Source organism: Pezoporus occidentalis, unplaced genomic scaffold (genome assembly GCF_034315485.1).
Source record: "Pezoporus occidentalis ecotype Australia unplaced genomic scaffold, CSIRO_AGI_Poc_V1 ctg17, whole genome shotgun sequence".
Lineage (NCBI taxonomy): Eukaryota > Metazoa > Chordata > Aves > Psittaciformes > Psittacidae > Pezoporus > Pezoporus occidentalis.
This window is the reverse complement of record NW_026913531.1, coordinates 6,158,842-6,183,480: the sequence shown is the minus strand read 5'-3', so window position 1 is coordinate 6,183,480 and position 24,639 is coordinate 6,158,842. Positions and strand designations below refer to the sequence as shown.

The 24,639-nt window shown below is 39.1% G+C and overlaps 1 protein-coding gene across 1 annotated transcript in view; it reads right to left on the bottom strand.

Annotated features, from left to right (window-relative positions):
- Positions 1 to 21,069, bottom strand: part of OTOGL (otogelin like) — a 97,569-nt gene extending 76,500 nt beyond the window's left edge. The window contains exons 1-14 of the mRNA XM_062613627.1: positions 20,991 to 21,069; positions 19,988 to 20,027; positions 18,854 to 18,902; positions 16,647 to 16,707; positions 15,914 to 16,063; positions 14,579 to 14,677; positions 12,892 to 13,046; positions 9,967 to 10,088; positions 7,728 to 7,933; positions 4,797 to 4,924; positions 4,096 to 4,202; positions 1,840 to 1,946; positions 1,023 to 1,148; positions 207 to 315 (exon numbers count right to left, since the gene is read on the bottom strand). Coding sequence (XP_062469611.1) covers positions 207 to 315; positions 1,023 to 1,148; positions 1,840 to 1,946; positions 4,096 to 4,202; positions 4,797 to 4,924; positions 7,728 to 7,933; positions 9,967 to 10,088; positions 12,892 to 13,046; positions 14,579 to 14,677; positions 15,914 to 16,063; positions 16,647 to 16,707; positions 18,854 to 18,902; positions 19,988 to 20,027; positions 20,991 to 21,069 — 1,538 coding nt within the window. The remainder of the gene's footprint in view (positions 1 to 206; positions 316 to 1,022; positions 1,149 to 1,839; positions 1,947 to 4,095; positions 4,203 to 4,796; positions 4,925 to 7,727; positions 7,934 to 9,966; positions 10,089 to 12,891; positions 13,047 to 14,578; positions 14,678 to 15,913; positions 16,064 to 16,646; positions 16,708 to 18,853; positions 18,903 to 19,987; positions 20,028 to 20,990) is intronic.
- Positions 21,070 to 24,639: the final 3,570 nt, after the last annotated feature.

Genomic DNA, 24,639 nt, shown 5'->3' with positions numbered 1-24,639 from the left:
TAGCAAAAAGAGAAGCATTTCACTAACTAGTATGTCTTGAATTCAACCTTTCCGTAGATTAGCCTGAATATTTTAGTGATAGACAGGGCCAAGACTATAAAACATAAATACTAACTATTCTTTAAAATGCAAATGTGACTATGATGTTAAACTAACACTGGGGAGCACTCACAGAGAGAGGAAACAGGCAGGAGGCTTTCACCTACCAGTTGCTACATTCTTGTTCAATTTTTGAGCCTACAGGAAAGGCAGTTCCATGATAAATACAAGGACAATTCGACACAGAGATACAGGTTCCATTTTCCATAATGAGACCTATCAGGAGGGAAGTTAACAAATGAGATGAAAACCAAGTTAACACTCTGGATCACTGCTTTTCCCCCATCTGACTGAAACACTCAAATCTGCCGGAAGGTGATCCCACCAGTCTTACCCAGGGACCAACAAAAAGAGTTGCCTGGTGAGTGCAGAGAGCTCACAGTGATGAACAGTGTTGCTCTCTCAAAGCAGTTGTTACTCCAAAGGGGCTGCTTTATGAAGAATGTCTGCCTTAAGCATGTGAAGCTGTATAGACTCAAAAATGGAAAAATTCTGGTATCACGTATCTTTAGCCCTTCTGAAACAGGACTGTTCATAGTCCAATACCTGATTTTTGTTGAGTACAGGTCTCACATATTTGCTTCCTTGTACAGAGCATATATAAGACACACCCTGTTTAACATAAATCACAACAGATTTTGGAATAATTCAAACAAAAGCAGATTTGTAATATCTTATTGTAAAAAGCATTAGTGATGGCTCCAGGTTTTAACTGATATTTCATTCAGAGACACCTTTGTATGCTAGAGAAATGTTTAGAACACAGTAAAATGAGGAATCACGGTTAGAATAACAGCTAGAGCAGAATTTACAGTACTCATATTTTCAGGCTTTAACTTAAGCACAGTCTATTTTGACAGCTTTATTATGATGTTGGATATTAGCTTTACACATTTTATTCATATAAAATTGACAGTACTTACCATCTGGACAGTAACAGCCATCTAAGCAGTGTAGGTTGCTGCCAAGACAGTCTTTTTCAAATGTGCAGGTTGGTGGACAGCAACTGATGCAGTCACGGTGTACAAAGCTGTCTTCACACTTCTCAGCTGGAAAAAATACATCATACATTGAACATCAGTGCGATTTCTCCTTCCATACTGGAGAATTTCCTCCCTCAAATAAACAGTTGTGCAGTGTTTCTAGTATAGGTAATTATTCAGATCAAGTAAAATGGATTGTTTGGAGAGGTTTTAACTGACAAACTGTGGTGAATCTCTCATCAATAGTTAAGTCTTTCTTTGGCAAATTCTTACATCACCCCTCCAAAAGAAGTTATAGTTTCTGTGACAGTGTAACGTGTGCTTATATCTCAGCTAGTTCAAAATCTCGTGCATGAGACTGAACTGCAGTTGATGGGTGGTGGTGATAACTAGAAGAAGCTGGATTAACAGTATTCTGTAGGGCCAGTAAAGGCTGAAAGGTCATCTGGGAAGAGGGGCAACATGAAATGTCTGCAGATGTTTGTTCTTTGTCCTAGAATATAATCAGCACACATGATGTTTCAAGTGATCTGTTGAAACGTGAGTTTTGTACGGATCTAGATCAGATCACAATGGAACTAAAATATTCCTCTAGCAAGTCACTGACTTCATTGCTTTCCAGCAATAGTGAAGCTGGCTGATCTACTTCAGTAACAGCTTTGAGTTACAGTGACGAAGCTGTCAAGATGGAATTATTTGAAATTAATACATTGGGTATCTCAAAGGTCACATAGTATGCTTTGTTAAAGGGTCTTACTACAGGCAGGAAAGTCATCCCTCCAGTCCCGCACTGGGGACCCAGCGTGAGAGCATGCTCTAGCGTACTCTGTCACCGCCCTGCAGTATGTTTCATCATCATCTGCTCTGAAATGATAAAACAAGAGAGTAATGAAGGAATTCAGATCCTATCTACAAATCTCTGCCACAGGACACTGCTCAGGATTCTTCACACATAGCTGACACCACTCAGTCATAATAGCATATAGTGAAAATACTATGAAAAGGAGCAAGCTATACTGAATACACTGTTGTGCTTTTATCATTTGGTAAAAACCACCATTCCTGCATGACGTGAAAACTCTGACCTGCACTGACAAAAGACATTCTGGTCCAAGTAACAAGTTCAAGCTTCTAACTGCCTGTCAGTCCTTGAATTTAGGCAAGAAGAGCCCTGTTGACAGACTTCTGACCTTATGCTGAAGTGCTCAGCACCAGAAGTATTATCCACTGAATGCCATAGACAGACTCAGGGATTTATATCACAACCCTGGGTAAAGGCATTATCTCTGCCTTCGTCTATACAGAAGAAGATGTACAGGATGCTTTTACCAGGACCAAGTAAAAAGATATTCATCAGTGTTAGGTAAACACAAATTTTGTTCAGATTAAGTCACACAAGATGAGATATCACCAATGTTTTTTTACTGTGAAAGTCCAAAAGCTCCCATCACTCACTGCGAAGGACTTGATGCCAAATGAACTAGTCATAAGAAGACATTTCTATTATAAGCATGACTGTGAAAGATCAGCTGAGTTTGTCTTTCAATACACAAGATCATGTTTCCAAAATTAATGGTTTTAAGAATATATTATATTGTGTTTGTATTCTGCTATCAGCACATCTGAATCAAATCAAGCACCACTATACTCTTTGTTACAGTGATCAGAGTCTCTCCAGCTTTCCTTATCTAATCCAATTAAACGGATCTTAATAAAAAGAATACTTGGCATATACTGTGGCCCCACAAAAAAACTTCATGAACTGACACTAAGACACAAGAAGAGAGGTCTCTTTTATAAATGAAATAAGCCTAAATTAATGAGGTTCTGAGTCACAGAAACTTCCTTCAAGGTTTTTAACATTCACACAATTCACATCAACACACATATACAGCACACATGTATATATGTTCACGAAAATCAAATCTGCCTTTACACTATGACACTGATGCAATATCACATTTGAAAATTGCTTTTTTGAAAATTTGCCTTTCATTATTCTTCTGCAAAGTCACAATAAACTCCTGAGTTACAAAGAGACCATACAGAGGCAACTCATTTCTTCTCTGAGTGCAATCAACGTACAGATCATAAACTTCAGGAAGCAAACTCTGGAGATTTGCCTACAAACACAAATTCTTCCATCTTGACTTCATGGTAAATCGGGACATAAAAATTCATCAATAATGAACTAATGAGTTGTAATGGATTATGCTGAGTGACTTCTACTTTTAGTCTTGTGATCATTTTGTATGGTTTTGATTAAATTGATGATAAACTGAGGCGGCTATAATAGTATCTGGTAAAAATCCTGCTACTTATGACAATTACTTCTTAATTAAAAAAAAACACTAAAAAGTGGTACAGAGCTCAGTCATCTCTTCAATTACACTCTGGAGCATCTCTTTACCTTGAATGACAAAAGCTAAACAGGAGTCCGGAGAGTTAAGGAAAAAATACCAGGGTGCGTATAATGCTAGCAGTTGAGGGGGTGTAACTCCCACCAAAGCCGGTGAACTATGAAATTCTTTTGACAAATCTGAATATACATACATAAAACAATTTTGAGAAATTCTACTAATTTGAACCATAGGGCTCATAAAAAAGTCCAGCTGTGCCAAATGATCCAGCTCCTCCAATATCATTAATATTTTCTCCTAGTATCATCTTCACGTATTTTTGATTCAGGGCCTCCAAGTACAGGTTTCAGGGGGTTTGTGATTAGCAGCTCCTCTTTTATCATTAGTGTTTCTCCATGGATTTCTCTGCCATGTATTTGCCTAGTATTTCATTAAGTCTATGTCAACCTTTAGCAATCAAAATATCCCTACGAAGGCTTGTTCTGTGCCCTTCGTTTCCACACTAAATCACCCACTGAGAAACCCCATCTCTTTCATTTTGAGCTTGGTTCTTCCTAACTTCCCTCAGTGCTGCTCAATTCTTCCCTCCAATAAAAGTGTGAGCATTCATTTTTCATGTGTCAAAACTAAATACAGAAGAACTCCAGTCTTACCTGCAAAGATCATTCATGCAGCTAGAAATATAAGAATATGGATCTATGCTTTCATGACAGCTGAGAAAAGGAAACTGTAGGAATATTTGGCACTTGAAGAATATGTCCTGTGCATTAAGGAGAATCAGTAAACAACAGTTAGTAAATACTTTCTGGACAAGCATAATTCTTTTTAGCTTTGTTTCCTTAATTTAGGGTCCTTTAGATCCCCATTAAAATTTCAGAATCTCTCAGTCTCATAATTTATTATTATATCTCCTTCATTAGTCTTCCAAAAATTTGTCCTTTCTCCCTAGGCTGTCTTGATTGCATGCTGCTCCTAAACCAGCTAGGATGAAAAAGCATGAAATGACAAAAAAAAATCATTTTGTGTCAATGCAGGAGCTGAGCATGTTACTTCTGCAGGATTTCACAATTTCCAAAATAATGAGGTGCAAGATGCCAGGACTGGAAACTGACCCAAGTTTACTGCAGCAAAGAAGAGCTCTGCCAGCAGAGCTGTGCCACTTGGCACATCTTATCTAAGCCTTTGTACTTCGAAGCTAAACATCTGAAGATATTCAGACATTTCCTAGCAACAGTCCTGATCTGAATCTTCCTTTTCAAAGCCTCATTTCATTTAAAGCTTTTTTCAACATGGTGTATATTGCTAGATTCTTGTACCATCACTAGGCCATGAAGATTAAGAATGATTAATTTACCTCAGTGGATTCTGCATCAGCTGAGCAAGGACTGGAAAAATTTGAGGCAGTAGGTACACAAGCTACATCATCTGCGGTTTGCACAGCCCAGCTATTTGCAAATTCAGCAATGTCTTCTGTATATTCATCTACTGCATGAAAATATTGGAAGAGCACCCAGGAAAAAAAAAAAACAAACTGTCAATACAAACTCCAAAGACAACTTGGAAATTCCTGGTGTTTTTCAATGTGTTCATTGTCTCACTTACAGATATGTTCAGAGTACAGGTGGTGTAGAAAAATCTCAGTTTTCTTTTTTTTGTTTAAGTATTTTCTACTGCATTTAAATAAAAAGATTAAAAAAATATATGATAATGCATTGGTTGTTTTTTTTTTAAGAGCAGTCAGTGACAATTTTATTACAAATATTCAAATAAGAACAAGCATAATGTATTGAATACTTAAGAAAAAATAAATTTCTTTAAGACAATTAAAGGCTTTCATCATGTTTCACAAACGTCAGTCAGCACTATTATCTCCTTCCATTTCCTTTGCTACAGAAAAGCCCTTAAACAAACACACCACTACATGCCCAGCGCTCCTCACAGCATGAGCATGGGAGAATTAATGAACAAGACGCATAACTGGAAGTCATGGCAACAGGCTGAGGAAGATACACGAACATACAGGGAATTTGGCAGTAAAGAAACAGGCCCCAAATGTCCATATTTTTGTGGCAAGAACTAAATATTATATTTTCTGTATGTTAAGTGTGTTAAAAAGGGTAAATTGCCTACATCTTGAAGACCCTTACAGTAATTGGTATCTATGCTACAATTATCTGTATCTATGCATGGTTGGGAGTCACGGTACTGAAATTAAATCAGATACAGTTCTTTTCACACAGCTATACTATCCAAAATTTAATCTAACTGCTTGTAGAACAAGATGTACAAAGTTTGACACTGCAATGTGGAAAGCCCCAAAGCACACTAGTCAGATATTTGTTCTTGGATCTTCACAAATAAACAAAGATAAGACCCTATCAGTCTACTTTACTTAACAGCCAGGGAGACTTAAAGCATTTCTCCCTCTCAGACAGAGCAGTTCTTTGCACAGAAAACCCTTCCCAAAAATAAAAAGCTGGGGTTTGATCTAGAGGTAAACCTGTTGACATAACTCTGCTTCTGCAAAAAATATTAAAAATATTTTTTTTACATTTCTACATGGCTTGAAAACAATCCGTATCTGCTCAAAAAAAGCCACAAAATAAAATCACTGTCCTTGAAGCAGTTCTGTACGCAAATATAGGCTATATATTAGAGCAATACAAAAATGCCATTAAAGATGAAGGAAACAGAAAAGGAATTTGGTTTTAAACTGTGCTTTGAAATGGAGTATTACATGCCTTGTAGCAACTTATTTACTTGGGCCATAGCAAATAGAGAGCTTTCAGAGTCTGGAAGATGCAGAATAGATATAAAGGTGTCCTTTATACTACGGGGGGAGTAATTTAGCTGGGGAAGATAAATGATCGTCCCAAATAACTTATAAGATTTGGAAACACTTAGAAAAAAATTTTGGCTTAGAAGTAATTTGAATTAGCAGCCTAGTCTTGTGAAGATATCAGAACTTCGAGCTTTGTATTTGCACAGAGTCAAGGCCTCATGTTATACAATGCTTCAAGGTTAAAATGATACATAGAGCTCTTGATTGTACACTACAGTAATACCATAATTTCTGATAAAGAAAAATGTTAGAAGAAATTATGATGGTGAAGAAATGTAGCTCTGGAAATTAAGATATCTAAGAGCTGGAAGTCTTCTATAACTGGTAATATATTTAAAGATATTGTAATTACTATTTTTTAGAGATCATGAGAATTTGTTATCTCCCCAAATTCCATTTTTCTCCAGTATTACAGGTCACCAGTTTTAACTAGTTATTAAACATAACATACTCTTCTGTGCAGAAGTTAACGCATGAAACAGGCAACTTACTGCTCCCATGGCAGAAGAATTATGAGAAATATATGTTGGGCACATTTTTAAAGACTATACAAAGATAGGTACACAGCATCTTCCTTCACTTAGAAAGTCAAAGAGCTCCACTATCTACCATTAAAAATGGGAAAAAAAAAACAACAGGGGAGGGTGAAAATAGTTTCAGTGAGATAACTCCTGTGACATAAGAATATGCAGGGTCATGGGACGAGATTCCCTCAGCAACGAATGGTAACAGTAAAACAGTCCTGTCTTTGTTTTTATCAGAGGCTGGGAAAAATATTCCTCACATTCTCAAGCTTGTTCTTTTTCTGTTTTGGTTTGGGTTTTTTGTTTTGTTTTGTTTTTACATTAATTGCAAGTAGGACAAAAATCCCTATGGTGTAGTCCCTACGTAGACTACAGAATGTTTTACCAGTTTAGCAAGTCATCTCTGCCTCAGACAAAGCATTGGGCAGATCCTTATCCTACAGGGTAATCAGAGGCCTATGATACTTCATGCCATGTATGCATACAAGGGACTACCTGGAAATAGCTTTGAAATTTACACATTTCAACTGGCACTTCTGTGATGCTCATACAAAGGAACGAGTGGAGATGGTGCTTTTTGCAAATATTACTATTTTAGCTCTTCTCTCCTTCTCTCTCCACCTTAAAACATAGAGAAAATCACATGCATTTGTTAATTTATTTATTATTTGAAGGCACTTTCATCAGCTAAGATAAACATGCCCCAAGTACTTTGCTGAGCAAGAAGAGACTTAAGCATACGTTTAAATACTTTCTTGAACCTTTTCCTGTAGCAACTTTAATTATAAGGATGAGTAGAGCAGATATTCTATATTCTACTGAAAGAATTGAAACAGGACTCTACTTTTTTACAGTATTATATTAAAAGTGAGCATGGAAGCTGTTCGCACAAGGGTGTATTTCCAGGCTACTGACTTACTGTTTTGCAGTTTCAGGTCATCATGTTTATTGCCATTAAAATCTCCGCAGAGGCCACAAGGTTTTCCCTTTTGATCTTCTGTCAGCTTGATATAAATACCAGAGTTTCCATCCCAAGCAAGAGAAAAACCAAAGGTGGTCTTCACCAGTATATAGTCAGCCAGTCTCTCAAAGAAAGCATTTCCAATTGTCTGAGGCAAAACTAATCTGAAAAAAATAAACAGCCTGCTTCAGATGAGATAGGTTAGTGATAGAAAAATGCCACATAAAACATCACCTTCTAACTCACTAAACCCTCTTTTCCAGGTGTATACAGTCACTTCTGTTCAGTTCTTCATCATGTTTTTCCTATCTTCTGTTTACTTCTCTACATGCAACATCAAAAACGAATGCTGTTCTGTACACACCTATTGGTTGTGCAAATTAGATGCCTGAAAGAATAATGAATCTTTATTTTCAAAGCCTAGCATGGGCACACTGAAGAATACATGACTTCATGAGCCTGCTGCATTGTGTGACACTATGCATGACACTATGACCCCCAGCAGCCTTTTTGGACACAGGGTCATCACTGGGTTAAACATAGAATAGAATCATAGAATAGAATAGTTAGGGCTGGAAAAGACCTTAAGATCATCAAGTTCCAGCCCCCCTGCCATGGGCAGGGACACCTCACACTAAACCATGTCACCCAGGACTCTGTCCAACCTGGCCTTGAACACTGCCAGGGATGGAGCATTCACAACTTCCCCGGGCAACCCATTCCAGTGCCTCACCACCCTTACAGTAAAGAATTTCTTCCTTATATCCAATCTAAACTTCCCCTGTTTAAGTTTGAACCCATTACTTCACCTGACTGCCATGATTTTTCAAATACGATGGCCAGTGGCTTAGCAACTTCATTCCTCAGCTCGTTCAGGACCCGCAGATGGATTTCATCAGGTCCCATGGACTTGTGCATGTTCAGGTTCTTAAGATGGTCTCGAACCAGATCCTCTCCTACAGTGGGCCTAAAGTCTTCATGCTCACAGTCCCTGTATCTGCCTTCCAAGACATGGGTGGTGTGGTCAGAGACTTTGCCAGCGAAGACTGAGGCAAAGAAGTCATTAAGAACCTCAGCCTTCTCCAAATCCAGGGTAGCCAGTTCTCCTGAGAGCTTCCGGAGAGGGCCCACATTGTCCCTAATCTGTCTTTTATTTTCAATGTACCTGTAGAATCCCTTCCTGTTATCTTTCACATCCCTAGCCAAGTGTAATTCTAACTGGGCCTTAGCTTTCCTAACCTGGTCCCTAGCTTCCCGAACAGCATTCCTGTATTCTTCCCAGGCCACCTGTCCTTGCCTTCACCTTTTATAAGCCTCTTTTTTCCCTCTAAGTTTCCTCAGCAGCTCCTTATCCATACATGGAGGTCTCCTGGCCCTCATCTGCAAATGGAGGAACTTATAGTACAGAACTATTGACCTGTATTGATACTGTGTATCTTCCTCCTTTGGCCAAAGACCACTGGACAATAACACGGTAGTACAGATCCAATCCTAATCTTCCAAAGTAGTTTCTGTTGGGATGAACACGATCACAGTAGCTATCACTCTCAGATGCTATCAGATACAACATTATATTGAAGGGTATGGCCACAACTCTTTGAAATTTCCTGTACTTTATTAACCAGTAAAACATGACAGCCTTGCATTCATCTTTTTACTTATTGAAAAAAAAAGGTAAAATTGAGGGTTTGATGTACCTCAGATATGGTTTGTGGAGTTTTTGCCCAAAAGGGGGCTTATGATCTTTGATTCAACCAATTCAGACTTGTCTAGAAGATTATGTCTTACATTAAGTATTGCTACCAAGAACAAATAATAACTGCCTTGATAAAAATGGTATCAGGATGCACCAACGATTAGCTGGAATTGCCCGATACAGACTTTGTCTATACAAAGTAGGGATGGGTAATTGCCAGGTTGCAGCTGAGAAGTTGAACACAAGATTCATGTGGGAAGCGTATGCTATCTTCACTCAGGTATTACATCTGCACCATTACATCTGCTCACATGAGAGCTCTGTCAGAGCAGAACAATATAGAACAGTGAGCAACCAACAAACATATGTATCAAAACATTTTCTCTGGCTGGTGTAAAAAGCATTAATTTCCCAAACTCCACACTATCTTTTGGCAATTAAAATCAACCATTTAAAATCAAACCATTAGATCACGTTAAAATCAACCATTAGAATACTTACCTGATTCCATCTTTTCTTACTTCATGTCCTGAAATAATTATTTCTTCTTGGTTTGAAAAAAACAAGCTGATGGACCTCTGACAAGTATATACAGAACCATAACAGTGAGGACTGTTATGAACCTTAGAGAGGAGAAATGTACACACAATAAGTGTTTGTTCTCAATGATGTCATCAGGTAATTTTTCATAAACTCATATATGATATTCTTCATTTCTATGCACTAATTACTGAAAGAGTTTTACAAATAAATACTTAGAATATAAAAATGTCACAAAGATATGCAAAGCTAGAAGTTCACGCTACTCAATACTACTGAGAAATACAGCGAGAGTTTAATAGCACAAATCATCACAGGACAGTGGGTGAAGTACTGGGTGACATGGCCAGTTATTTTATGTAGATGAACTTCAGGGACATAGTAGTGAGATGGCTTGTAACTGTCAATGTAGGGCCTTGTTAATTGCACTGAGGAGACAATTCTATTGCTCTGTTTCTAGAGGTCTGATCTATAAGAGGGGACTACAAACCAATACAAAACCTCAGTGTAATACCAGCATTCTCCATGTCAGCTGAGACTGCCACCAGCTGAACTACAGCACACCTTTCTGAACCACTCAGGATTTGTTGAGATTTTGGATGTCTACTCTTTGTCTACTGCATGTCTACAGTTTGACGGCAGCCAAGTAGATCTTGAATGAAAAAATATGTAACCAGACCTTGAAACCAGCATGATAAACTAGCACTCTTTGTTTGTATAATCTGGCAAAAAGGAGGCAGATCACAGTTCCTGCAGAAAAGTCCCTGTTCCCAGACATCACATAGCTTTCGTTGGCCAGGACGTTCTCTCAGGACTTGAAAACTGTGGGTTCACATTTACCCTGACTGATGTTAGGGATGTAGGTGTCCAACGCTCTGCACCTCTGCTCTAAACATTTAACTACACAGTTAATTACACTCATGTAGTCTGAATGGATTTTAAGCACATACCTGCTCCAAGGGCTTGAGCAAAACTTCAACAGCTTTCATTAATATCATGGAAGCTGAGACACCCAAACCTGTGGGATGCCCTAGACTATGGTCTGTGAGCTGAATTTAGACCACACTGATGAGACAGAGGAATGAGTTGCGAATTTTAGCTACCTATCATTTAGGTAAATTAAAATGTAGACAGAGTTTAGATAGCTGGAATATAATTCCTATGAGTGTGTGTCACTGTTATTTGAGAAGGATGGGAGTTGCATTGCCAGTTTATTTGACAATGCTGTGAAGCTAAATAGGTTACTAACTGGGAAACATCTTGCCAACATAGTAAAGGAAACTTCAAAAGTAACTAGAGCTATCAGGCTTTTTAGAAAAGATCTGTTGGTAAACACATACAGTGGTAACACATACTCAAATTAATCTTCCTAAACTGACACTTAATCCTGGAAGTAAAAACCAGTTACTGTTTCTCTGAGTGAAATAAACCAAAGGAGGGAAAGCATAAGAGTTTTTGCTTATAGTTTATACTTATGCATAAAAATAATAATAACTAAAGACATCATAAAAGTTACTAGTTCTGATGAACGGCTTTTATGTAAACCTGGACCAAGACAGAAACACAATCAAGGAAAATTAAACAATTCTTGTATTCCTTTTCTAGACAGGTAGATTATTAAAGCCAGAAGGACAATAATGTGAGGATCTGACAAAGTTCTTGGCTCTCCATTGCCCAGCCTGTAGAGATTGCATTGTTTCAACCTTACTTATGACTTTTCTGAATAAACATTTTCAGTTTTTAGCAAAGCATGACATTTATTCCAGCAATTGAATGGTAGTTTCTCTCTTTCTGGAGCAGCTGGAATCCACTCAAATATTGATTCTAAATTTTAATATAAGCTTGGACTTTGGTACAGCATTTTCTGAGAAGTCCTAAAAGATAGCTGCACACAGAATCCAAAGAATTAAAATGAAATCTTGGAAGACAGATGTACCAGCATCTGTCTATAACCTGAGTGAATAGAAATGGTAGTTTTAATGGCAGATTTATCTTCACTAGATGATATTATCTGGGGGAAGAGGAGGTTATGTGTTTGTAAAGGAAAACTAGTCCTTGGAGCAGAAATCAGCATCTAGGCCTGCCCTTGTCCCTGGGGGCACTTTGACCACTAGGGCTCAGAATTAGGATCCCTCTTGTCTCCTCTCCCCTGCCCAGTCAGCACCAAATCCCAAACAGTGTGTAAAATGTAATACAATAAGTTCATATCCTCTCCCCACAGTAACCAACAGCCTGATAAATAAGGCATCTTCCTTCAAAGAAGGTATAGGTATGAACTCTCCCTGACCCAAACTCATTAACCACTGATACTCAGCAATTTGAGGAAATTACTAAAAAGAGTGCCCTCCATGCATAGGTGAAGATGAAGGCTTTTGAGTTGTTAATCTTCGCTGCATGACGTAGAGGTAGTCTAAAAGTAGAATGCAAATCCACAGAGGGGATGGAGGCAGCTCCCCATAGGCATGCTGATGGCTGTGTATTGGTACCCAGTATGCTTGGGAGCCAAGCTCTCAGGCAGGTGATAGCTGCTTGCACTTTACTCAGCAACTCAAATTTTTTTACAACCTGACAGCTAAATTTTATTGCTGTTTCCAAGGTCTGCTTTAGGACTTCTGCTTCCAGAAAAGAGAGATCAAAGATCCTTTTTAGGACAGGGGGAGTAAGAAATACTATTTTTAATATACTGGCTGTCGATTATCATTTCATCAGTGGTTTGAGTTACTGCACATAGGCTTAGACATTTTCCAGCAGCACAGTTTTGTATTCAAGCAAGCAATGCAACAGCCTGATCCACTTATTGTCTCTCTATTTATCTTACTTACAATGCAATTCCTGTAATAGAGGAATACTCAGTATGTTATTTCTAGCATATGCTCTCATACTCACCCAAACAGTGTACTGTGGTTCTGGAGTACTGCAGTCTTTTGCAAAAATATAGGAGCAATTTCCTGGGACGTAGTAGTAGATGCCATCAAATGTTTCAAAATGATACTGTCCCCACGATTTGCAAATCCCATCTCGGTCCTTACCAGTGTTGGGTACTGGAGACAATACATTGAGCTTACAAGCAGCACAGTAAAACATTGACAAGTGTCACAGGCATCTACAAAAGTAAGAGCTCAGAAAGGAAATAAGAGCTTAAAAGGAAATACATAGCAAGGACAAAAGATAAACTAATTTCTTCAACTTTAAATATAGTCAGTTTTTACTTTTTATTAATTCTTATGATACAGTTTTAATCATGTGAGATCATTGTAAGTTTTTCATTTTCTTCAGTGGAGACATTTTAATTATTATATACTTCACCTCATGAATCTCAATACCTCATGAAGTTCAACATAGCAAAGTGCAAGGTTCTACACCTGGGTCAGAGCAATCCCAGGCACAGCTACAGGTTGGGCAGAGAAGAGATTCAGAGCAGCCCTGTGGAGAAGGACTTGGGGTGTTGGTTGATGAGAAAATGAACATGAGCCGGCTTCAGTGTGCACTCGCAGCCCAGAAAGCCAACCGTATCCTGGGCTGCATCAAAAGGAGCATGACCAGCAGGTCAAAGGAGGTGATCCTGCCCCTCTACTCTGCTCTCATGAGACCTCACTCGGAGTATTGTGTGCATCTGGTGTCCTCAACATAAAAGGACATGGAACTGTTGGAACAAGTCCAGAGGAGGGCCACGAGGATGATCAGGGGACTGGAGCACCTCCTGTATGAAGACAGGCTGAGGAAGTTGGGGCTGTTCAGCCTGGAGAAGAGAAGGCTGCGTGGAGACCTCATAATAGCTTTCCAGTATCTGAAGAGGGGCTATAGGGATGCTGGGGAGGGACTCTTCATTAGGGACTGTAGTGATGGGACAAGGGGTAACGGGTTAAAACTTAAACAGGGGAGATTTAGGTTGAATATGAGGAAGAAATTTTTTACTGTGGGAGTGGTGAGACACTGGCACAGGATGCCCAGAGAAACTGCGGATGCCCCATCCCTGGCAGTGTTCAAGGCCAGGCTGGATAGGGTTTGGAGCAACCTGGTCTAGTGTGAGGTGTGCCTGCCCATGGCAGGGGGATTGGAACTAGGTGATCTTAAGGTCCTTTCCAACCCTGACTATTCTATAATTCTATGAGAAGTAGAGGCAAGAGATTTAGGTCTACTTCAGATCTTGGAAGACAATTCTTGTTGGTCCCTACACACAGAAACCAGAACCCTGCACTGGTTCCAGGAGCCAGTGCATTGAGATAGCTGGTAATTTTATTTGAAATAAGTCACTATTTGTTAGAAAAATGCAGTGACTTTTTGGTTATTCAGCTAGCTAAAAAAAAGTTGGCCAGCTACTGGTGTACTAGACAGTGATCTATCTGTTACAGCATCTATGCATCGTTATAGCTCAAGTGCTAAAATGTAGGCATTCCTGATATTGCTTTTTATATATCCTTAATGCATATCATTTTAATCCTATTAGGTACTAGTGGAATGACAGTCCTACCACAGGGGAATCACAAATATGCTGTTAACATTGTAGTTTCAAAAACCTGCACCTCAAGTCTCACTTGAAGCTGAAACTTGCCTCTTTGGCTCCAAAACTCACCAATTTGGCATCTGCTTCCTTGAGCCTGAAATAACTGACAGTCACAGTCACCTGCCTCTGTGCAGGCTGCTCCATTAAGGCACTCCAGGGAACATGAACCTGTAAACAAGCATAGCAGCCTTTTAGAAGACATGGTATTTTGCAAACAGGCTGAAAGATCCACATTAAATCTGTTTATTGTTAAATCATAAGTAGTTATATCAGCTAAGAAAATTAACCAACAACAATCTCCAGTTTTTAACATCTACTGAATTTTATCCTTTGTGTTCCCTGGTTAAAAGAGAAGCAAGGTTCTCTCCCATTTGGTTTGAGACTTGTAAACTAACAAAGGAGCAAAAGGTCAACCTCCTCCCAGCAAACAAAAGGTCAAGTTCCCATGTAAAGAAACCAAATCCCAGTCCTGCTGATCTTGAAATACACAGGACACAGATTATTCTAATTGACTAAATTAAGCACAGTTTATACATGTCCATCTCCTCCCTCCTAAGCATTACAGCAAAGGGTATAGTGACTTTCTGAGCAGTCCAGAATATATAATTTACAGAGTAAAAAACAATTAGAAATAACCTTCCCTCCATGCTAAAAAAAAAGGTTATTTCTGCATAAGAGATGGCTGGAGTCAGAGACTCCGGATTCCATGGGAATGGCTTGTTTGGTATTATAATTAGTAATTGTTTCCAAAAGCAGTTTCATTAAGGGGTTTTATAGCCTGTTTGGAAGCTTAAACTTCACTGTCATCTAGTAATCATTTGCTGAGGTGGGTTTAAATCATAGTTCCCCAAAAAGCAGGGAAGAAAGGTAGTCCCTTTCCCTACAAAAAGCAAAATTTCATCAGGTTTTGCAGATAGTTGCTTTCCTTCTTGGGGGAGCATGAAAACTCTAGATATAAATGCTTACAATCTTGCTGACAGATTAAAAAAGCATTGTGAAAAGCAAGAAGTAAATGACATAAACAGGCCCTTCCATGCCATGGTAAAGCTGCTAATGACATTAAATGGGAACAAAATGGGACCTTCATAATGAAGCACACACAGAAGTTACCAATGACTAAGAACTTCAGCCTTCACTGTGAAAACTCCTTTCCATGCTTAGTTTTGAATTTTTTCCATTTAAGAATTGCTTTCCAAATATACACAGATACTCTGAAAATACCAACAAAGCAGAAAATGCTGTTTATAGAACAGCACTAGTGTGGAAAACTTCTTTGTTGTTGTTAGAATTGTGAGTTGTAAAATTACATATATTTATTTACATGGAAAAACACAACAGAAAGCACCTACCCAGACATATGTATTTTCCAGGAAGGATATCAAAGTTTAGTTGGATACAATATACTTTTCTGCAAAACAACTTCTGTAACTTGGACCTGCTTTATGTGTTTGTACAGTGCTAAAAACCCTTCAGGAGCAGCTGTGTGCTCATTCCCTGAACACCCCTGTCCCTTCACATAACCAGTTACATGCCTCTCAGACATGCTTACATCCTCTGCCAAAGACAGAAAAAGGGGCAGAAAACAAAAATTGCAATAGAACTACACCTCTAAAACTTTTTTTTTAAAAAGTATTGGTTTAGTTGGCTGTTCCTGGTTTTGAAAATATTTTGAAAGTATTATTTTAACAGGAATTTTCATGCCATCATAGAATGGTTTGGTTTGGAAGGGACCTTAAAAATCATCCAGTTCCAAACCCCTGCCACTAGACCAGGTTGCTCAAATCCCCGTCCAACCTGGCTTTGAACACTTCCAAGGATGGGGCATTCACAACTTCTCTGGGCAACCTGTGCCAGTGTCTCAACACCCCCATGGTGAAGAATTTTCTCTTAATATCTAACCTAAATTTCCCTTCTGTCAGTTTAAAACCATTCTCCCTTGTCTGCTCACTACATGCCCTTGTAAAAAGTCCTTCTCCAGATTTAACATGGATAAAACAAGTAAATAAGACAAGGCACTGTTCTGTAGGGGACACAATGAGGAGGGCTTCTGTAACCGACAGTAACACAGGAGAGCTGGTGGGAAGGCAACATTTTCAGGACCATCTCTCCTCTTGCAAGTGAGGATCATGGCACTGACCTCCTGGAGGACTCCGTGTCAAGGCTCCATGAAGGTGTGACAGAGCAGAGGAAGCTTGAATCTGTCAGACAAACATAAAAGCAAAATCAGGGTGTTTGTGCTTTAGGAATGAGCCGATACGAGCTTGAAGCCCTGCAGCCTAACACTGGGTTGGGATTTCTAATACAGAAGAATAATTTGTGGCTCAGCCAGCACATTGAACAGTCATGGGTGCTGAAGGAGGGATTGACAGCATGAGCCAGTGTGAAAGACAGTGACTGCAGCAACCAGCATCATGGGGAGGAGAAGCATGGAAGCATACAGCTGTGCTGTAAGCTCACCGATGGCCTCCTTTCCATCCCTTCCAGCACCAATGAACCAGCAAGACTCCACCTGAGAAGTTTTGCATTTACATTTGGAAGGACGAGTAACGGGACAGAGAACACTCCTGCCCTTTTCACTGTGCTCAAATACCAATAGTTGGAGGGCTCAAAGATGTGATATCCATCCATTTCATCCTCTCTCCTAGATCTTGCTCTGTGCTGCATACTGTGGCCACTTCAGCTGCAATGGATTTCATGTCCTCCTTGAAATCCTTCAGAATTGCATTTTGGTTCACCCAAAACAAAAGAGGAGGTGGATCTGCCTGATTTGCTCCCTGTCTTGTTTATGAACCAAGGAACATTGGACTATAAGGAAGCCCTGGATCGGACCCAGCACTCTGCTACTGCAGCTTCTCACATTGCATTGTCTCTTCCAAGAACTGATCCCATCCCAGGCTGAAAGCACTCCGGGGTTTTTGGCCCCAGTAGTCTGATCGGAAAGTTTATCAGGGTGAAGTGCTGGGTAGTTAAATATTTCACGGCCAGTTTAAATCATTAAGCTTTATAAAGCTTGGCCCTTTTGCTTAAATAGCTCTTCTTCCCTGTGGTTATTTGTTCCATCTCTGATGTTCTACGAGAAAAGAGCTAACCCTCTGTGCTCCCACAGACATAAATGCCAGCCTTCAGCTGCACAAGTAAGCAAAATAAATTGTTAAAGTCTTTACTTGTAAGCTAATTTCTTTCTTCACTCCTGCCACCAGTCATTCTCCACTTCTGGAGTTTGAACTAATTTACCTCAAAGTGAACAGCACTGCACAGGGAATGGGTTAGATGAAGTTTCCCTAATGCCTTGCACAATGACATAAAAGCTTCCCTTTTCCAAATGGAAATACTATGTAGGATGAATCCAAGTAGCACAATCCATCTAAAATCAACTTGAAATGGACTTCATCAAATCACCACCTAACGGCCCCTGCACCAAAACTATTCCTGGTCTCCATGGCCTGCTGCTAGCAGAGAGAGAATCCTTTCCCTTCCTGCACAACAAGACCCGTGTCCATTTACCCTGATAGTTACCCAGAGCTGTCCTCATCTGGAAAGCAGTTTTTGGCCTTTACGTTATCTCAAGAAGGCAGAGGGCCCTTGCTGCGAAAGCACTTTCCTGCTGAACGCCCTCCTGAGACACCATCAGTCCTGAGGTCCTGTTTCCCTCAGGGGCTCAATTCACCTTAGTGCAGCATTTCACACCAGCTACCTTCTGATTCGGCAGGAGGCACATGGATCTCAAAGTGACTTGGAGAAAATCATCCATGGTTCAGCTGCAGGCTCCCCACAGGACCGTGAGGAGTGATCTCCTTGGGCAACCCATCTGCCCTCACCAAACCCCATTTGGGCTCTGTAGCCTGAGGTGTGTACCAGCAGGGGAATGATATTCCCCTGTTTACTATTAAGTTTCAGCACAACATTGCTGAGATACAGCATTGAGGCAGCAGTGGACCGGAGTGGTAGGCACCAGGGCTGGGCTGGAGCCACCACTGCACCACATGTGGGAGGGGTCCTTGCTGGTGGTGCTGCCATCATGGCTCCCACCAAACTAACAGCTTTCCAGGGCTTTCTTTTCCCCCTCACAACAGACAAAGGAATCACAGGTTTATTTCCTGTGGTGTGCGTCAGTCAGCTCGTCAAGGGGTCACCCACCAGGTGCTTTGCTGAGAGAGGATGAAGGCATGAGGGCATGGGCTCAGGAGGGGGGTGAGCAGGTATATAGCTGCTGCTCCTCAACACTGTCCTCCTGTTACTGCTGCCCTTCTCCTCACAAAAGCTCCTTTGTAAGCATAGCAAAGGCCCAGAGCAGAAAAGCAGGAAGGGTTTTCCCTCCCTCCTGCTTTTGGAGGTATAACCTACCTCGGCTGTTACGAGATCTCTTTTCTCTCTAGTTGCATTAAAGTCATTTCTGGAACAAAACAAAAAGGATGTTGTATAATCAAAGGTCCCCGGAGCAACCTGAATAAGCAGCTCCCCAGAGAGAAGCGTTTCTCTCTGATTACCATCACTTTATCAAAGCAGTCTTTCTTGGGTTAACATTTTAAAAGGTGGTTTTTTTCTTTCTTTTTTGTGTGATCTCATTTTACAGAATTGGGCAGCACTCTGGTATCTGCTTGCACAGGGAGGTACCTGGAGCTTGTGGAGGAGATGTAAATAGGCAAAATAGGCTTCCATGACAGGATACAAACTTGTAAAGCAGCTTCATATTTACTTGATGCTGCGTGTGAGTGGCTGTGAGTTCCCTCAAGTATTATTTGAATATACCATGATGCTACTTGCAATAGCAAAAGATGAGATAACTCTCCAGCTTTTATTGCCTTAAATTTCTGATTAAGATTAGAAACAAGAACATAAAACTATTTAGTTTTATCAACAGTCCGAGATGGCATATCATCTGACTTGCATTCACTAGATGTGTTAGACATCATTAAACATCTGAAGCTATGTCTGACTGGGTGCTTCTATTGAAACTGATGGCATAGTTCCCATTTAATTCAATGGGATCAGGAACATTCCCTAGTTTGGGTTTTGTTTGGATTTTATCTTCTACATGAAAATTTGTATTGAAAATGTTTATCTTAAGGCTGTATAGCACTTACTTTTCTGTGCTTCAAATAGCAGCTAGGATTTTATCATGCAATTAAAACTGCTGAAGGATACTCATTTAATGTATTTTTCCAGTCACAAAATCATGATCTCATGCTGGTTTCATTCCATTATTCCTCTAAGCTTTCTCAACAGCATAGAAGTATCACTTTTCATAAGGACCTCCATTTTTCAAACAATTTTCAAACAAAGGGCCCATGCCCTTCATGTAAAGTCTTTGAAAAGAGTTGTAAACATTCTGAAGGTGTGTTTTACATCCAATGTACACATACATGACATTTTACATGTCAAAATCAAGGCTGTATTTTACTTTCTAATTTGCACTGTGTCACACTTTTTCATTCTTGTTCTGTTTGTAGGACTTAACAGGTAAAGGAAAAAACTTACCTTGAATCTCTTCTCAGAAGAGAAAGCTTGCAATAAGATCCTGTAGATTAAAAAGTCACCAAGTTAAATGTTTTTTCTACAGTTTGTCAAGTTTAAAACAACTCTATTGAACTTTGCTCTTTAATGATCCTAAATTTTCCAGAGCACCTTCACACAAACTTTTTCTGTTTCCAAAGGATGTAGCACTACATGCTTTTCTTCTTGAGAATTTGACTCTCAAGTACTGACCATCAAGTTCCCAGCATCTCAGTTCTGGTACGTGCTACCAAGAAAAAAAAGCAAAAATTTCATAGTTCTTCAGAGGCTCAGAGCAAAACTGATAAAATACAAGAGGTGCTCAGAGCTTTCCAGAATCAAACTTCTAGGGTGGATACCTATGATCATTTTCTGAATGTTACTTGTAAGACTCAACTGAAAATCATTTAAAATGCTCTGGAGTTCAGGCTTTTTAAAACAAACAATATAAAACCCCCTGCTTTTTTTCTCATATTGCCTTAGAAATCTCTATAATTACTGCAAGAAAACTATCTATGATTCATTTGTATAGAAAAGAAGATAATTTCTATAACTAGAAGAGTGATTATTCACCCCAGCATTCTAAATATGTTTAAACAAATGTCAGGTGCAGTCTGTTCAAACAAAATCATACCCCATTGAAGATCATTAGGTGCTTACTCATCTGACAATAATGACAAGATAAAAAAAAAAGTCTAAAATTTTGTTCCTAAATAATTGTTTTGTAACAAATTCAGACATAAAAATGTGTCTTAAGTAAAGGAAAAAAAGCTGTGTTTTAGTTTCTGCATCTGTGAGAGAGAATGGCGATATACAGTATTTTAACCTGTGTTAAAAAAAAAAAACTTTTTTCTGTATGAATTCCAGAATGGGTCAAAAAAGTTGCTTTGTAATGATAGAAAAAGAAGAAGCTGTAATATTAAAATATTTAGGAAAACAAATCCTTGTAAAAATTAGCATTATATAGAAAATGGAATAAAGTTCTTACCTTGCAAAGAGGACAGCAGTGAATGAAGCATGAATATACTCCACAGTATCATTAAACTGAGTTTTCCCACAATGTTCATTTCAGTATAACTTAGTAACAGGAAATTTATCCAAATTAATGACTTTGATTATGATGGCATCTTAGAAGTAGGTATCTCTACAGTGTGTTTAAATCCTTCAAAAGCTAGATAGTTGGATGCATTATTTAAAATAATGCAATGCAAAAAAGGAAAAGAAAAGGAGACATCAAGTTTGGTAGCTACACACAGGTTGAGGAGCTTTTCAAGCACTGCATACTACTTTCTGGCTGCATGTCTCTCATTAGTAATGCATAGTAACTCTTCAGCAGAGTCTGTATTGGTTACACTTTGACTAGACCTGCGAGTATTACTCCTCTGTTGAATTGAATCAGCCCTTTATAACATAGCAGACAATGACAGAAATGTTGCCACAACATGATAGTTTGAGAGTTCCTTCAGTCGTCACACACCTTTGTGTGCTTTGAGGCTTGCACTGAGTGTTGTTTCACTGCTTATTACAGTGAAATACCTTTGCAAGACCCTGAAATGATGCTACTCTATAAACTGTAACTAAATGGTTTGAGAAAGTAACATATAATGTTCCTTATCTATCCTAAAAGGAGAGACATGAACTTCCATTTCACCCAAATGAAAAATTATTACATTTTAAAATAGAAAAGTCTTACCTGCTTTATCCAAATATTAACAGAATCATTAAAAATTGTGCTTTTAAAGATACATATAATGCTAATTGAAACTCCTACTACTCATGTTATTTTGAGATTGGGATCACTGGTAGTCCAAGGATAATTACTGCAAAATGACATGTGCTATCACACTATGCTGTGTTTGGAGTATCTCTTAAGAATTAATTTATTACGGTTGGATCTGAGAAGCTGCCATTCACATAATTCACATTTCAAGAGGTTTTTTGCTTTCTTTTTACTTCTGACTATCTAGGGATAGATAGAGACCACCAGAGTGGTCCAAAACTACTCCGGAGTGCCAGAGAAGCAAAAGAAGGAAGTTCCTGATCCAAATTACCACACTGCTGTAGTTATACTCACAGACTGTGAACTATTCAGCAGCACCTATCAACATTTCACCCTCTCATAAAGCTACTCTTAGAGGATCAAGCGGAGATGAACCCAAGCTTTAGAGTTTCCAAATTCCATTACCAGTCTCTATGCTATCTTACTTTCAAGCTAAGTCTGGTTTAGAAACCCTTTCAAACTCCTCTGAGAAGTCTGATCTTGAATTCTTCCCTTCCTCAAGACTGTATTTCACACCATGCTTCATATGCAGCTTTAAAAATAAATCTTTCCATTAACACAAATGAACTCTCAGTTTAACTGAAATTATCCTTTTTACGTATATTAATATACATTTATATATTAATATAAATTAATATATATATTAATATTCGGTGAATGTTAGTATTTTTGTTGTTTAACTTCTAATATTTAAGAAGTAGACTAAACCTTATCAGCTGCAAAGGGATTTTGTAAGAGTCAGAGCAAGAGGCTTCGCTAGGTCTGGGTATCTCTCCTTAAGGTAGGGTAGGAAACAGCACATTCTCAAGTATATTAAGGATGTTAGCTAATAAGGAAAAAGAATTAATTCAGCCACGTACACTGAACTATAACTCAGAGGACTATATTAAGAATCAAATTATATCGAGGTAATGATACACACTATATACACAAGTAATAAAATACTAGCAGATTGGGACTTCTGAAACATCTGAGCAGAAAAAAATGCATTAGAAAATACTTTTGTAAGAAAACAAGCAACACAGATCACAGTGATCTACACTTAAATATGCTACTGTTACATTTTTAGGTTACAGATTTTTCTTTTAAAATAATATTTAAACATTTAAATATTAATACATTTCTATATTACAGTGAAAATTTGCCCCAAATTTTCCAACAAAACATTTCCGAGGACTTATCTATAGACTTTATCTATATCTTACACAGTTTATTAGGATTATAAATAGTGGGCTAGAAAATAGCTGCCTTCAGTGCCACGGGTATAAGCATGCCCTGGTTTGGAACTGGGTCCGTTGTCATCATTAACAAAACACTGTACTTTTTAGAGCTCACACTCCAGCCTTCACTGAATTGGTATTTTCAGTTCAAGTGAGGCCACATCTTGATGTGTGCACCTGATCTTCCTAAGGATTGGCATCAGTAAAACTAAGGAAGGAACTGGATGATAACAAGGTTCTGAGCATTTCTTCTCTTCCAAGACCCACCTCCACAACTGCTCAAGAACCTCGCCACGGGCTTGAAGACCAGACTGTTACTGTTTCTGTGTGGAAGGGTGCCTCTGGCCAGAGCAGATGCTCAGTGACAAGAGCTTGATTGCCATCCTTGCAGAACCAGGGCATCACGAAAAGAAACATTTCTATGAACAGGTTCTCTCCTTGCACCTCCAAACTTCACGGTAGTTATGCTTCCCCAACGAGGTTCAGCCCTCTAGTGGGTGATCGGTAACTAACCGTTAGAATAAAAGTCTCCAGCCACCCAGGACACCAGCCTGATTCCATGAATATTTCTCATTTAGAAAGCAAGTCTGTGGGGATGACAACACTCGACAGGATTAACGGGGCATTTTTATAGGCTCAGAGTTCAGTTCAGAAAGCATTTTTATTTCGCTAAGAGCCTTTTGAAGGAATGACGTGCAGATATCATCTCTGGATATATTAGTAGCAGTGTAAGTTTTATTTTCAGCCTTTCCATAAAAGAACAGCAAAACAAAAATCTCCAATTGTTACAAGCCCTTCTGTGGCCAGAAAAAATGATACATCAGGTTTTCCCCATAACTGTGAAATCTACCCCTCAGGTTACTGGCATCAGGTATTGCATCTCCCCTTGCCTCCCCCAGTTTCACACCACCATAACTTTATGTCCTCTCTTTTTTGCCTGCAACTGACAGCTCTAACAGCTAGGCAAAAATCACTTTTGGACAAGCCATGGCATAGTGTACGTATGTGCCAACTGGCAGGCCAGTACACGCTTCCTATGAGGTGAGTGAGCCCTTGCTTTTCAGTCACCACATGAGCCAAACAACTAAAAGGCTTATTTTTCCTCAGCCAAAGCTAATTAACATCCATCAAGATGCCAGTTTTCACTCATAGGAATTCAAGTAATCACATTTGAATTTAGCCCTGCGTAGCAGCTTTTCCTTAGAAAGCCAGGCTAGGAGGCAGAACATTACAATTTTACAGCAGCCCAAGAGCTGGAAAAAACTGTGAGCAACTCTACGACAAGATAGAAACTCTTGAGGAACTCGCTGGATGAGAAATGGGTGCAGAAAGGGGAAACTGAGGAAAGCAGACAATGCATGTTGTCAGATAGAAAACAAGTGTCTAGAATAGAATATCTCATTCACTTGATGTAAGACAAAAATCCTGTTATGTAAATCAGTGACAGAATATACAACAGTGCCCTCTGCTTCAGCAGGTGCATGAGGGGGTTGAACAAGAGTGTTCTGCTTCTATTCAGGTCGTGTAATGCAGTGTTTTGTAGCAGATGCCAACAGCTAAAATGGGAAATGGATGGAGAATTCCTTTTCAGAAGAAATTTGGTAATGTTACACGTTAACTCTTGAATAACTACACTC